The sequence below is a fragment of the Anomaloglossus baeobatrachus genome, chromosome 2 (assembly GCF_048569485.1).
Source record: "Anomaloglossus baeobatrachus isolate aAnoBae1 chromosome 2, aAnoBae1.hap1, whole genome shotgun sequence".
Classification (NCBI taxonomy): Eukaryota; Metazoa; Chordata; class Amphibia; order Anura; family Aromobatidae; genus Anomaloglossus; species Anomaloglossus baeobatrachus.
The window spans coordinates 692,584,414-692,600,933 of NC_134354.1; the positions used below are offsets into that span (position 1 = coordinate 692,584,414).

A 16,520-nucleotide genomic window follows, 5' to 3' on the forward strand; every position below is an offset into this window, starting at 1 on the left:
GCCCCCCGGCCACCCCCCCTCCACCCACGGGGGAAGGGGGGTAACGCTGGCCTCCGTCCTCGCCGGGCGCTCTCCTGGCCAGGAGCCGCCGCATCCAGCCCTCCTGGGCCCCATGAAAGCCTCTGTCCGCTGGGCCCTCCCCCTCCTGGGGGAGACCGCCGCGGCCGGGAGCTGCAACCTGATCTGGGTGACCAAGCAGAAACCGCAGGGCCCCTGCCGTCACCCCCACTCACCGACGCCTCCTGGGCACCCGTCGCCCCAGGCCCGCCTGCCCTGGTGCCGGACCCACCACTGGCTGCAGCTCCGCGGCCCCCCCCACCGTCCGCGAGGGGTAAAGCTGGCCTCTGTCACCGCCGGGCACTCTCCCCGTCCGGGAGCCGCCGCATCCAGCAATCCAGGCCGCGGCTCGGACCGGAAATAGGCCGCAGACAAGCCACGCCCCCCTCCCGGCTGCCGCGGCCCGGACGGAGATTCCTCCCGCGGCCGGAGCAGCAGCTGAGTACTGCCCTGCCCACGTCCTACCGCGGAGGGTCCCCGAAGGGGCTCTCACATCTCCTCCTCGCTCCCCCCGCACACGGCAAGTACCTGAGATATGAGGGAGGGGGGACGCCGCCCGCAGCTGACAGGGGAGCGAGGGGAAAGTGCCAACAGGTTAACCCCCAGCAGCCAAGGCGTGGGACCGCGCTGCCAGGGGCCCGTGCACTGCCATGATGAATTCGCTGGTCCCGGGTAGCAGCCATCCTGTCGCACGTCCGGATCGTTCCATATCCGGAAGTCTGGTGATGTGAGGGGCTGGGGAACCTCCATTATGACGTCCTTGTACAGATCTTTGTGTCCTTCTAAATACTCCCACTCCTCCATGGAGAAATAGAAGGTGACGTCCTGACACCTTATAGGAACCTCTCCAGTCAGATCGTTCCATATCCGGAAGTCAAGAGAGAGGGGGTAAGTCAAAGTCCTTTACTTACACCCCTCAACTGTCCCACCTCTTCCTCCAGGGAACTCCTCCTACCCACCAATCCCTCTATTCTGCCTTATAAACAAACCATTCCTGTTTCCATTAACCCCATCACTCCTTCCCTTCCCTCTAGTCATGTCGCCCCTCCACCCTATGGGTTCCATGGCTTTCTTTTCAGTCCGATAGGTCATCATAATGCACAATTCCGCCTGCTTTGGAGGTAGAAGTGGCCCCTTAACCTCTTGGGCCCTTGTTGCACCAATGATATATCTGCCCTTGGGTTCAGCTCTAACTGATGGCCCATTGGTAGATACGCTCATCAGACAGGCTCCATCACCATTGCTAATATAGTAACAAAAAACATCCAACAATGTAATTTTATGCAAGTTATGGAGGTGGACATTGACTTTCGTAAGAGACTTCGGGAGACCAGGTGAGTATGTATGTGGTACCATGGAAAAAACATGCAAATTGACTCCCTCCTTCCATGAGAGGTAGCTCATACCTCTATGTAAGGTGAAGGCTTGCGTTACACTAAGAGGATAAAGTCCTCTATGTGAGGATACTTGGTCACGTCTCACTCTTCTGTGCCGTAGTCTTATAGTAGTGGTGGTGGTACACGAACACTGCAGTCATGGGCACAAGAGAATATTACATGTCCAGAATACCTCCCATCACACGCACATACACTTCTATTTCCATTCATCACATTCCTCACATCCTTTTCCCAGATATTCCGTAAGAAGAAGCAGCGGCTGAAATGCATGTAGCCATCTGTAGACCCCCAACGTCCTCCTCACTCATCTCAGACATAGTGATCTTAGCCTCTTCTCACAATTCTACCCCAAAAATGCATTAGGCACATGAACAAGCTCCCCATGCCTCAGATTTTAGACACAGACCCCCCTTCCCATACCGTGGCACAGTTGAAACTCCTGCTCAGCCCTCTCAGCACCTCCTGAAAAGACCTCCTAGGCTTCATGGTAACTTTCAGCACCCCTCAGGCTGCACTCTGAAGGAGCTGTGTGTAGTCAGTGTGGGGGGCTGTGCAGGGAGTGGTGGCCGATCAGGGCGGACAGAGGATGTGATGTTGGGGGGGAAGGACATGATGGGGGGAACTAGCCTTTCCTGAAAGACAAAGCTCACATTTCCTCTCCACCTAAACTTAAGCATAGAACTTAACTACTGCACTGCCACCTCCATTTACATACAGGCAGCAATTTGGGGGGGCTGATTGGAAGGGTGTGATGACATTTTATGGGCAACAAAAGGTTCCCATGTATCAATCAACAGGGTTTTCTAAAAATAACGCAACAATGCTTCGTATGCCCCGCCGCCTGCATTTGGGTACAATTAGAGAACTAATCCACCAGGCGGCTATACATTGCGGACATTGATGGAGGAGGCTCCAAACACTGTGTATAATGATGCTACAATGAGTACAATGCAAGAATTGCAGTAACAACTGACACATCCACAGGCAACCCAGCACATCTGCAATTTCTTCATCTACGACTTCATTTTCTGTCCAGTCACAACTAAAATAGACAATCAGACATTTACAATGGTAAAAATAGGGGGCAGCAGCCGCAGGGGGAATCCCTCAACAGCTCCGATGCTATTACCAGTGGCTGTTTTCTCTTGTAGTCCACAGCACCGGTAAAGCGCCTCTGCGCGCTGCATCCACAGAACACAGTGTGCTGAAGGAGTAGTGATGGCTTGTTTAGGACTTTTTTGTTATTCCATAATATACTCCATAAGGCAGCTCTCCCTATTACCTTAAACTATATAATCAAATTGTCGATAATATCCACTGATTTCCCCCTGTCAAAAGGGAGCAGTAATATAAATAACTCAAAATGAATGTGATCAGAAAAAAATGATAATTAAAAAATATATATATTCATATTATGATCTGTATTAAAATAAATTAAAATAAGAAATCTTACTCTTGTTACTAGTGCCATTTTACACCATACTTTCTGTTAATTCCAAAAGGCTTTCAGAAGTCTCATTATCATCAGAGGCAGGATTACAATGACAGGTAACACCTGTGTACACAGCTGATAACAATCGATCCACCAGTCACAACAGTCAATATCACAACTGAGTTCACTCCCCCTCCCTTCACAATGATCTCTGCAGACACTCATTAGATGCTTCAGTACAAAAGATAACAGCCGGCCTATTGCTGTTAATGTTCATGTTGACTTTCTGAAACAATAGGATGTAGGAGTCTAGAAAAGACTGTGGCCAGCGTGAAAATTGCAAAATGTGGGTGTATATATATATATATATATATATATATAATTGCCTTATTCTGTCTGTCTGTCTGTCTGTCTGTCTTGCTCCAAAATTGTGTCCTTACGGTGACACAAAGCTGATTGGCCGCTGGGCTCGCCATGGCCCCGCCCCCCCCGCATGGATTGGCCGCTCGCCCAGGCTCCGCCCGCACACGGATTGGCCGGCCGCTCGCCCAGGCTCCGCCCCCCACACGGATTGGCCTCTCGCCCCGGCCACGCCCCGCCCCCCTCACGCAATGCACGCTCGCTCTGGCCCCGCCCCCCGCACACATTCCCCGAACTGACGTGTAGCCACGACTCCCAGGTGAGTACTGTACCCCCGGGAGCCCACATCAGCGTACGCCGCCAACCCAGCCGACACATACCCTCGCATTGCTGGGGTTGCCGCCGTATGCTGGTGTGGGCTCCCGTGCGAGCGGGGGACGGGATACGCTGGTAACCATGGTAGCATAGTTACCAGCGCATCAAGGTCCTGCAGCGGCGGAACATACACACGCACACACATAACAACACACACACACACACATCAGATCACACTCACTCTCACACACACATCACATCGCATCCACACACTCACAACATCCCGTGATATCGCTTGCTTCTCGGCGGCGATACTGTGGAGTGACCTTCCAGGACCTGCCGGAGGATCACATGGCCAGAAGCATGTGGTATCTCCGGATGTTGTGAGTGTGAGCGCGTATGTGCGATATCGTCAGTGTGTGTGTGCGTGAGTGTATGCGATCGGGTGTGTGTGAGTGTATGCGATCGGATGTGTGTGAGTGTGTTCTGATGTGTGAGTGTGTGTGTGAGAGTGTATGCGATCGGATCTGTGAGTGTCGGCAGAGGAGCACGGCGTGCTGGGGGAGGCTGGGAGGAGAGAGGCTGATCCTGGGGAAGGCTGGGAGGGGGAGGCTAATGCTGGGGGAGGCTGGGAGGAGAGAGGCTGATGCTGGGGTAGGCTGATGCTGGGGGAGGCTGATGCTGGGGGAGGCTGGGAGGGTGTAGGCTAATGCTGGGGTAGGCTGATGCTGGGGGAGGCTGGGAGGGTGTAGGCTGATGCTGGGGGAGGCTGAGAGGAGAGAGGCTGATGCTGGGGGAGGCTGGGAGGAGAGAGGATGATGCTGGGGGAGGCTGGGAGGAGGGAGGCTGGGAGTAGAGAGGCTGATCCTGGGGAAGGCTGGGAGGGGGAGGCTGATGCTGGGGGAGGCTGGGAGGAGAGAGGCTGATGCTGGAGGAAGCTGGGAGGAGAGAGGCTGATGCTGGGGGAGGCTGGGAGGAGAGAGGCTGATGCTGGGGGAGGCGAGAGGCTGATGCTGGGGGAGGATGGGAGGGGGAGGCTGATGCTGGGGGAGGCTGGGAGGAGGGAGGCTGAGAGAAGAGAGGCTGATGCTGGGGGAGGCTGAGGCTGGGAGGAGAGAGGCTGATGCTGGGGACAGAGAGGCTGATGCTGGGAGGAGAGAGGCTGATGCTGGTAGGAGAGAGGCTGATGCTGGGGGCAGAGAGGCTGATGCTGGGGGCAGAGAGGCTGATGCTGGGGGCAGAGAGGCTGATGCTGGTGCAGCATGGGGGATGGAGCACGATGGGGGGTGCACAGCATGGGGGATGGAGCATGATGGGGAGTGCGCAGCATGGGGGATGGAGCACGTTTGGGAGTGCGCAGCATGGCGGATGGACTACGTTTGGGAGTGCGCAGCATGATGGATGGAGCACGTTTGGGAGTGCGCAGCATGGCGGATGGACCACGTTTGGGAGTGCGCAGCATGACGGATGGAGCACGTTTGGGAGTGCGCAGCATGGCGGATGGAACACGTTTGGGAGTGCGCAGCATGGCGGATGGAGCACGATGGGGGGTGCACACCTCCCCCCAACACACACACACACACACAACATACCACACACACACTGGGAACCACAAACACCGCCCTACACAGACACCCACACACACAGACAACGCTGCACACACACAACACCCAACACACAAACACCGCGGCATACATAAATATACGCACATACCACGCAACACACACACATTGCACAAAACATACCTCCCCCCAAAACACACCACACCCACACAAACCGCGCAACACACACACACAACGCTACAGACACACAGCGCTCCACAAACAACACAACACACGCAACACACATACAACACCGCTCTCACCCCCCGCCACACCCAGACAACACCCAGAACATGTACAGCGCCCTACACAAACACTTGGTAACTACAGACAACAACATCTATATATATATATATATATATATATATAACAAAAATCATACATTAACTACACAATACGTAAATTCTAGAATACCCGATGCGTAGAATCGGGCCACCTTCTAGTATATATATATATATATATATATATATATATATATATATATATATATATATATTTATATTATTTACTTATTTTTTTTAAACAGATCATCATCCAAATTAAATATATTTAAAAGATTAATTAAAATGAAATTTCAGAATTCTTACAATTGTTTATAAGGTGAAAATAGAACAAATCCTTTCACATTTTTTGTAGTAGCTATTAAAATCTATACTGATCCCAGATATAACTGTTTCTGTATCTGCATATACTTTTTTATTATTATTTATTATAGCGCCATTTATTCCATGGCGCTTTACAAGTGAAAGAGGGTGTACGTACAACAATCATTAACAGTACAAAACAGACTGGTATAGGAGGAGAGAGGACCCTGCCCGCGAGGGCTCACAGTCTACAGGGAATGGGTGATGGTACAATAGGTGAGGACAGAACTGGTTGCGCAGTGGTGGACTGGACTGAGGGCTATTGTAGGTTGTAGGCTTGTTGGAAGAGGTGGGTCTTGATTCCTCTTGAAGCTTTCCACCGTAGGGGAGAGTCTGATATGCTGAGGTAGAGCGTTCCAGAGTATGGGGGAGGCACGGGAGAAATCTTGTACGCGATTGTAGGAAGAGGAGATAAGAGAGGAGTAGAGAAGGAGACCTTGTGAGGATCTGAAGTTGCGTGCAGGTAGGTGCCGGGAGACTAGGTCACAGATGTAGGGAGGAGACAGGTTGTGGATGGCTTTGTATGTCATGTTTAATGTTCTGAACCGGAGTCGTTGGGCGATGGGAAGCCCGTGAAGGGATTAGCAGAGTGGCGAGGCTGGTGAATAGCGGGGGGAGAGGTGGATTAAGCAGGCCGCAGAGTTTAGGATAGATTGGAGGGGTGCTAGAGTGTTGGAAGGGAGGCCAGAGAGCAGGAGGTTGCAGTAGTCTAGGTGGGAGATGATCAGGGCATGCACTAATGTTTTTGCTGATTCTTGTTTAAGGAAAGCACGGATCCGGGAGATATTTTTGAGTTGTAGTCTGCATGAGGTGAAGAGGGCTTGCATGTGTGGCTTGAAGGATAGAGCAGAGTCGAGGGTTACTCCAAGGCAACGAGCTTGTGAGACTGGGGAGAGTGAGCAACCATCAAGTTTGATGGATAGGCTTGTTGGAGGAGATGATTGAGGAGGAGGAAAGACAATGAACTCTGTTTTGTGCATGTTAAGCTTTAGGAGTCGCGCAGAGAAGAAGGATGAAATAGCAGACAGACATTGTGGGATTTTGGTTAGTAGAGAGGTAATGTCAGGTCCAGAGAGGTAGATCTGTGTGTCATTGGCATAGAGATGATAGTGAAAGCCATGGGACTCTATGAGCTGTCCCAGGCCGAAGGTGTAGATGGAGAACAGCAGGGGTCGAAGAACTGAGCCTTGGGGGACACCGACAGATAGGGGGCGAGATGAAGAAATAGTGTGAGAATGGGAGACGCTGAAAGTTCAGTCGGTTAGGTATAAGGATATCCAAGATAGGGCCCAGTCTGTGATGCCCAGAGATGAGAGAATCTGTAGTAGGAGGGAATGGTCTACTGTGTCGAAGGCAGAGGACAGGTCCAGGAGGAGGAGGATAGAGTAGTGTCGCTTGGCTTTGGCGGTTAGTAGATCATTGGTGACTTTGGTTAGGGCAGTTTCAGTAGAGTGCTGTGGTCGGAAGGCAGATTGTAGCCGGTCAAAGAGGGAGCAGGAGGAGACGTATGAGGACAACTCAAGATGGACATGCTGTTCCAGTAGTTTTGAGGCATAGGGGAGAAGGGATATGGGGCGATAGTTTGACACAGAGGATGGGTCAAGGGAGGGCTTTTTGAGGATGGGTGTAATGGAGGCATGTTTAAAGCATGAGCACTTTATTGGAGAGTAAAGGTGGCTTTACACGCTACGAGATCGCTAAAGCGATCTCGTTGGGGTCACGGAATTTATGAAGCACATCCGGCCGCTTTAGCGATGTCGTTGTGTGTGACACCTATGAGCGATTTTGAATCGTCGCAAAAACATTCAAAATCACTCATCGGTGACATCACCCCCTCTTGCCAATTATCGTTGCTGCTGCAGTAATGATTTGTTCCTCATTTCTGCGGCAGCACACATCGCTACGTGTGACACCGCAGGAACGAGGAACCTCACTTTACCTGCGTCCTGCCAGCAATGCGGAAGGAAGGAGGTGGGCGGGATGTTCGTCCCGCTCATCTCCGCCCCTCTGCTTTGATTGGGCGGCCGCTTAGTGACGTCGCTGTGACGCCGAACGCCCCTCCCCCTTGAGGGAGGGATTATTCGGCGGTCACAGCGATGTCGCAGAGCAGGTATGTGCTTGTGACGCTGCCGTAGCGATAATGTTCGCTACGACAGCGATCACCACATATCATTACAACGACGGGGGGGGGCTATCGCGCTCGACATCGCTAGCAATCGCTAGCGATGTCGTAGCGTGTAAAGCGGCCCTAAGGGCTCGTTCAGATGTTCGTACCTATCAGTCGGAGCACGAACCACTAAAGCACGGGCCTCAGATTTATACATAGCTATGAAGCTGTCACGCTCATGTCATGGTGGAAAGTCCATAACTTGTGGACCAAGATCGGATCAACATCTACTGATGTCTCAATGACCACTTAGGACAACCTTAATCACCTTTTTTATAGCCTTGGGTATGTCATGAATATGGTCTATTAACCTAGAGGGGTGAGGGGGCTTGCATCGTTCTCAACAATAACAGCTGATCAATATATTATTACTAGCTGTAGTACCCGGGCGTTGCCCGGGATAGTAACTGTCTCTCTGTCTCTCTCCTAGTCTCTGTCTGTGTGTCGCTGTCTGTCTGTCTCTTTCCTTGTCTGTCTGTGTCTATGTCTCTGTCTGACTATTTCTATCTCTGTCTGTATTTGTATCAGTCTATCTGTCTCCATCTCTGTGTCTGTCTCTCTCTATCGCTGTGTCTGTCTCTATGTGTGTGTGTGTCTGTCTGTCTCTTTCCCCGTCTGTCTCTTTTCCGTCTGTCTTGGTCTGTCTCTTTCCAGGTCTGTCTCTTTCCAGGTCTGTCTCTTTCCAGGGCTGTCTCTTTCCCCGTCTGTCTCTTTCCCCGTCTGTCTCTTTCCCCGTCTGTCTCTTTCCCTGTTTGTCTCTTTCCCCGGCTGTCTCTTTCCCTGGCTGTCTCTTTCCAGGGCTGTCTCTTTCCAGGGCTGTCTCTTTCCCTGTCTGTCTCTTTCCCCGTCTGTCTCTTTCCAGGGCTGTCTCTTTCCAGGGCTGTCTCTGTTTGTGTCTCTGTCTGTCTTTCTCTGTCTCGCTATCCATCTCTCCACCGACATTATATAACCTCACGCATACGCTTCATCTAACAGTTTATTTTGTGTCTATAGCAACCACTGACAGTTGCTATTAATAACCTATAGCTCCCACCTCCATTCAGTTTAATGGCGGCAGGATTTTAGAGACTAAGGGGCACTTTGCACGATGCGACATCGCTAACCGATTGTAGCGATGCCGAGCGCGATAGTCCCCGCCCCCGTTGCAGATGTGATATCTTGTGATAGCTGCCGTAGCGAACATTATCGCTACGGCAGCTTCACATGCACTTACCTGCCCTGCGACGTCGCTCTGGCCGGCGACCCGCCTCCTTCCTAAGGGGGCGGGTCGTGCGGCGTCACAGCGACGTCACACGGCAGGCGGCCAATAGAAGCGGAGGGGTGGAGATGAGCGGGACATAAATATCCCGCCCACCTCCTTCCTTCCTCATTGCAGGCGGGACGCAGGTAAGGAGATGTTCCTCGCTCCGATGTGTGCTGCTGCAGGAACGAGGAACAACATCGTACCTGTCGCTGCAGCGAAATTATGGAAATGACCGACACTACACAGATCACCAATTTTCGACGCTTTTGCGATCGTTTATCGGTGCTTCTAGGCTTTACACGTTGCAATGTCGTTACCGGCGCCGGATGTGCGTCACTTTCGATTTGCCCCCAACAATATCGCAGTAGCGATGTCGCAACGTGCAAAGTACCCCTAACTGTAAAGCAAGGGGTTAATTTTTTCTGTCAAAACATAGTCTACGACGCTCCCTGGGTCACATGAGACGTCTGTGCAAAATTTAGTGATTGTAAACGCGACAGTGCGGATTCCTTTAGCGGACATACACACACACACACACACACACACACACACACTCAGCTTTATATATTAGATTTATTATTATAGCTCCATTTATTCCATGGCACTTTACATTTGAAGAGGAGTATACATAATAGGGACGAGTACAATACTCAGAGACAATATACGGCACAGACTGGTACAGGAGGAGACCGGACCCTCACAGTCTACATCAGCCTTATTAAACTTTAAACAACCCCTTTAAAAAATAAGATCCATTAGGAAAATAATATTCCAGTACGTTACTATTACAAGCACGACAGGAAGGAATCATCTCTAAGATTATGGGCCACAGCCTCATCCTTCTAGGCCGAGTTCCTGTTTCCTTTCTTAAAAGGTGATAGGTCACTATCTTGTACTGAACAAAATTAGTATCCATCATCTCAAAGGAGTTCTCGGCACCAGCAGAATTTCTATTTTTTTAAAAGCACACGGTAAGTTGTCACAGATTCCCTACTCCACTTGCAGATATCTACAGCTGCAATCAAAATTGCTTACCCACATTGCAAATGAGGTTAATACGCCCAGGCTCGGACTGGCCCACAGGAGAGCCGGAGAATCCTCTGGTGGGCCCCTTTGCAGTAGTATGTCACTTACCCCCAAACATGATGAGTAGTTGACACAATACACTTGTTTCACTATTAGAGGGAGAAAACTCCACAAAACCATACTATAGGATGAAGGGTGGGTCCAAGAAATATTGGATCCCCACCCCAGGCACCAACTCAATATATTATGCAAATCAGGAGGACAAGAGTTTTTTAAGGTGCAAAAAAATACAAAAGTTTATTCAAACACACTGTGAGGATAAACATCCGGGACATCATAAAAACATGTTAAAAAATAGTACACGGACAACCCCAATAAATAGTAGATAATCAAACCACCTCAGTCATGTTGGTTCATAATCATATAGTCATGCACTGCGGGTCACAGAAGAAAAAAATGCAAAGACTGCGTGTCAGGCAAACCGCATTAGTGCACAAACGAGCTACTGCAGTGTAAAATAGCATTTAACACAGACACACATGCAATGCATAAGATTAAGGACAAGGTTACATATCAAAATCATGACATATAAGTTTCTATAAGACGACATAACCTGAGGCCAAATTGTGGCCAAACTCGTGTTGCATGTAAGCACATTGCCCCCGGTCCCAAGGGGACCCCTGTGCAGGCCGAATGTGGATGGTAATCCCTGAACCATACACATAAGAAGGTGGAATAGTTGGAGGAGGGGGGTCCGTGGAAAGGAGCCTCAGAAGAGCCTACGTACGTTTCGATTTGGTTAAATCTTCGTCAGGGAAGAGGCATCTCCTAGCATTCCCCCCTGACACCAGGCTTTAAGTAGCGGTACAATGAGTGCCGAACCCGGAAGTCCCGTTATCGGCGCACGCGTCATGTGACCTAGGAAGTCGCGCGAGACGCCAGCCATCACGCCGTGCTCGCGCATGCGCGGGAGCGGGGACGCGTCACCAAGGCTCCCGCGCATGCGCACGAAGCTCAGACGGCGGCAGCTACGAGCGAACCACCCAGGGCATGGCGCGCGCGCACCGAGACGACCGTTTTGTATTAAAAAAAGAAAGATACTGTAATATATGTAATGTTGGCAGCATAACAATCCCGCAATATCACATCATTGTCACAGAAGTACACCATATCGGAAATCCATTCTCAGGTCTCTGTGTAGATCGGGAAAATGTTGCTGCACAGATGTTTAATGTTGGAATTCTAATTTCTATGTCCTATAAACAAAGCATAGGGCATATTCACATTACATAAGCCTGGATACAGACGAGAATGTAAAAAACATAAAAATAATTAAAAGGTAGATAAAATAATAAAACCAGATGCAGGTAAAGGGGAGGGATGGTGAAATATACTGATGAAAAATACTGATGAACAACAATATCAAGGCTGGATGTCATTAGGCATGAATGGAACCACAGGAGAGAAGGAAATATGGTCAGACATGAATCAATTTTACAAAAATGGAGCATAGCTCACTGATTCATTTAATCCTTTTGGGACCAATGTATCCAGGGTCACGATCCACTTAGTCTCGCACTGCGCCAGGCGTTTCTTGAGATCACCACCCCTGACTCCTCCTATTACCACATCAATCCCTCTTATTTTTAATTTAGAGGGATCACAGGAATGGTGAAATCTGAAATGCCTGGGCAGTGTCTTGAGTGTTGACGGGTCCACCTCTGTTTTTGCCGCAGCAATATCCCTCACGTGCTCCCTGACCCTAATGCGGAGCTCACGTGATGTGAGTCCCACATAGGTCAAGGGGCACGTGCATGTAGCAAAATACACCACGTGTGTTGTACCACACGTGATGTAGTGCTTGATATTATAATTTCTAGCCCCATCCGAAGAATGGAACGTGTTGCTTCGAAGGATACTGCTGCAGGCCACACAGTGGCCACAGGGAAAACAACCCTGTGGAGGTCCACGGGACCCGAATAGATTCACTCTAGGGGGATATAGTGACTCTGGACCAAAAAGTCCCTCAAGTTCCTAGCTCTCCTGGAGACCATCAAAGGATTCGGGGCAAGTGTTTCGGCTAATACCGGATCTGTCATCAGAACTGGCCAATGTTTTTTTAAAATATTACGCATGGTTTCCCATTCCTGGTTATATGTACCAATGAATCTCACCGCGTTATTATGTTCTTCTTTCTTTTTTGGGGTGTCAGTGAGCAGCTGTAGCCGGGGGGTCCCCTTGGCCCGATTGTAACCGGCCCGGATGCTTCTGCCACTGTAGCCCCTCTCACGAAATCGGTCCCTGAGATCAGACGACTGGGCCTCAAAGTTCTTATTAGATGAGCAAATCCGCTTCATCCTTAGATATTGACCGGTGGGGATGGCACGAATTGTTGATGGATTGTGGGCAGATGAGGCGTGCAGAAATGCATTGACGGACGTCTCCTTGCGGAAAACGTCCGTCTGGACCGACCCCCTATGATCCACAGTAATCATAATATCAAGGAAGTCGATCTTGCATCTACTGCTTTTATAGGTGAGTTTGATGTTAAGATTATTAATATTTAACTGCCTCATAAACTCATCAAGCTGCTCGACCGGGCCCTGCCACACAAACAGAATGTCGTCGATGTATCTTAGCCAGCACTGCACATGGGTACTGAGTCCATGGCCCTCGTCCGCAAACACCAGCCTTTCCCAGAACCCCAGGAAGAGGCCAGCGTACGAGGGCGCACAGGCCGCACCCATGGCAGTGCCGCGTTGCTGTAAATAGTACACATCCTTAAAGACAAAAAAGTTATGCGACAGGGCAAACTCAAGCAGCTCGATGATGAACTCGCCCAACTCGCCACCCCGACCGGCCATCTCCAGAAAGAAGCGCACTGCTCGTATTCCATCTGCATGGGAAATACATGTATAAAGGCTCTCGATGTCGGCTGTGACAAGGATCATATCGTCTTCCAAACAAATGCCGTCAATGCGCCGTAGGACGTCCGTGGTGTCACGAACATATGAGGGTAGTGTCTCAACCAAAGATTTAAGATGATAATCAATAAATTTGCAAATGGGATCACACAAACCCTCTATGCCGGACACAATCGGACGTCCAGGCGGATTGACAGCATCTTTATGGATCTTGGGGAGTATGTAGAACGTGGGCACTCTAGGATATTTTCTACATAAGCCATCAAACATTTTTTTGTTAATGAGGCCGATGTCTAGGGCCCTTTGTAATATTGCGGTAAGTTCAGTGGAAAATACAAACAGGGGATTGGAGGGGAGTCTCCTGTATGTGCTCCTGTCTCTAAGTTGTCTAAGAACTTCATGTTTGTATTTATCACAGGAAAGCACCACAATGTTCCCCCCCTTATCCGCTGGTTTGATGACAATATCATTAAAGCCCTGTAACTCAGTCAAGGCCGTCCTCAGTGGGCGGGTCAAGTTATCATATTTCCGTCTAGTTGGAATCTGTTTAAATTCCTCGCTAACCATTTTGGTAAAAATGTCAATTGCAGGGCTAATTGACAGTGGGGGGAATTTAGTTGATTTAAGTAACAGATTATCTGGAAACATACCTGCAGTCGGAGCCTCCTGTTCCTGAAGTAATTCCTCAAGATTTTTGATGGCTTCTTTCTCCACCTGGTTGTCGGACCCGGCATTCCGCTTATGAAAGAGTTTTTTAAGAATTAGTTTGCGTGAAAATAAATTAAGGTCCTTCAAAGCCGAAAAGAAATGAAAGGCATTAGAGGGAGAAAAAGTCAAACCACGTGATAGGACCTCCACCTGATCGACAGTGAGCACCCGTGAAGACAAGTTGATTACCTGTAATCTATTTCCTTGGCGTTTGTTCTTGCCATACGTTACAGGTGGTCGGGCCCTGTTTTTAACACGTGCCCCGACCGTTTCACCCGTGTCCATGGAGCTCACTGAAGCTCCAGAGGAGGACCCACCAGCAGAGGTTTGCAACACAATTGAGGAAGATCTCGATCTAGGGTTTCTATGGGAAATATCTCCAATGCGTCCTCTCGTTGTGTCAGTTCTCCATCTATAGGCTCTCTTAGTCGAGTAATCCAAGATATCTCTATTCAATTTCTTCAGCTTGAAGGCCTTAATGTCACGTTCCCATCTTTCAAGTTCCTTATCCATGTCAGCGTTAAAGCGGGTCACGACACCAGGTGTACATGTATCGATTAATTTCTTCTCAAGTGATTCCAACTCGGCCTCAATTGGAGCCAATGAGGATGAGTTGTGATCCCAGAGCAAGGCTAGGAAGCCCCGGGAGCAGGTCTGCGCCAGTTCTTCCCATTTCGTTTTAAAGACTTCGTCATCTAAGGGAAAGGAGGGGAATACCTGTATACGGAGTCCCCTGGGCACCAAATCTTTTTCCAGATACTTGCCCAGAAACGCCTTATTCAACCACAGCCTAGTTCTCTTTCTGAGTAAATCCTTATATTTAAGCATCATAGTTTCATCAGTTTGGACACCATCACTCCCACCACCTGATGCCCCACCAGTCTTGAGGACATCATCAATCTGTAACTGCCAGGTGTTATCCCTGGCCCGAAAGTTCATGGTAGGTAGGGAGCTATCTGTGGTAAACAGAATAAAGACAATTAGAGGGAGAAAACTCCACAAAACCATACTATAGGATGAAGGGTGGGTCCAAGAAATATTGGATCCCCACCCCAGGCACCAACTCAATATATTATGCAAATCAGGAGGACAAGAGTTTTTTAAGGTGCAAAAAAATACAAAAGTTTATTCAAACACACTGTGAGGATAAACATCCGGGACATCATAAAAACATGTTAAAAAATAGTACACGGACAACCCCAATAAATAGTAGATAATCAAACCACCTCAGTCATGTTGGTTCATAATCATATAGTCATGCACTGCGGGTCACAGAAGAAAAAAATGCAAAGACTGCGTGTCAGGCAAACCGCATTAGTGCACAAACGAGCTACTGCAGTGTAAAATAGCATTTAACACAGACACACATGCAATGCATAAGATTAAGGACAAGGTTACATATCAAAATCATGACATATAAGTTTCTATAAGACGACATAACCTGAGGCCAAATTGTGGCCAAACTCGTGTTGCATGTAAGCACATTGCCCCCGGTCCCAAGGGGACCCCTGTGCAGGCCGAATGTGGATGGTAATCCCTGAACCATACACATAAGAAGGTGGAATAGTTGGAGGAGGGGGGTCCGTGGAAAGGAGCCTCAGAAGAGCCTACGTACGTTTCGATTTGGTTAAATCTTCGTCAGGGAAGAGGCATCTCCTAGCATTCCCCCCTGACACCAGGCTTTAAGTAGCGGTACAATGAGTGCCGAACCCGGAAGTCCCGTTATCGGCGCACGCGTCATGTGACCTAGGAAGTCGTGCGAGACGCCAGCCGTCACGCCGTGCTCGCGCATGCGCGGGAGCGGGGACGCGTCACCAAGGCTCCCGCGCATGCGCACGAAGCTCAGACGGCGGCAGCTACGAGCGAACCACCCAGGGCATGGCGCGCGCGCACCGAGACGACCGTTTTGTATGAAAAAAAGAAAGATACTGTAATATATGTAATGTTGGCAGCATAACAATCCCGCAATATCACATCATTGTCACAGAAGTACACCATATCGGAAATCCATTCTCAGGTCTCTGTGTAGATCGGGAAAATGTTGCTGCACAGATGTTTAATGTTGGAATTCTAATTTCTATGTCCTATAAACAAAGCATAGGGCATATTCACATTACATAAGCCTGGATACAGACAAGAATGTAAAAAACATAAAAATAATTAAAAGGTAGATAAAATAATAAAACCAGATGCAGGTAAAGGGGAGGGATGGTGAAATATACTGATGAAAAATACTGATGAACAACAATATCAAGGCTGGATGTCATTAGGCATGAATGGAACCACAGGAGAGAAGGAAATATGGTCAGACATGAATCAATTTTACAAAAATGGAGCATAGCTCACTGATTCATTTAATCCTTTTGGGACCAATGTATCCAGGGTCACGATCCACTTAGTCTCGCACTGCGCCAGGCGTTTCTTGAGATCACCACCCCTGACTCCTCCTATTACCACATCAATCCCTCTTATTTTTAATTTAGAGGGATCACAGGAATGGTGAAATCTGAAATGCCTGGGCAGTGTCTTGAGTGTTGACGGGTCCACCTCTGTTTTTGCCGCAGCAATATCCCTCACGTGCTCCCTGACCCTAATGCGGAGCTCACGTGATGTGAGTCCCACATAGGTCAAGGGGCACGTGCATGT

General features: G+C 49.3%; 1 protein-coding gene across 4 annotated transcripts in view; it reads right to left on the reverse strand.

The window, feature by feature from the left end:
* TNS2 (tensin 2) overlaps positions 1-16,520 on the reverse strand; it is a 261,754-nt gene that overhangs the window by 159,260 nt on the left and 85,974 nt on the right. Inside the window, exon 1 of one of the 4 annotated variants that reach the window (XM_075337233.1) lies at positions 1,875-1,956. The exons of the other annotated variants lie outside the window; for them this stretch is intronic. Coding sequence (XP_075193348.1) covers positions 1,875-1,940 — 66 coding nt within the window. The 5' untranslated portion in view covers positions 1,941-1,956. Of the gene's footprint in view, positions 1-1,874; positions 1,957-16,520 lie in introns of those variants that run through there. 4 annotated transcript variants of the gene reach the window in all.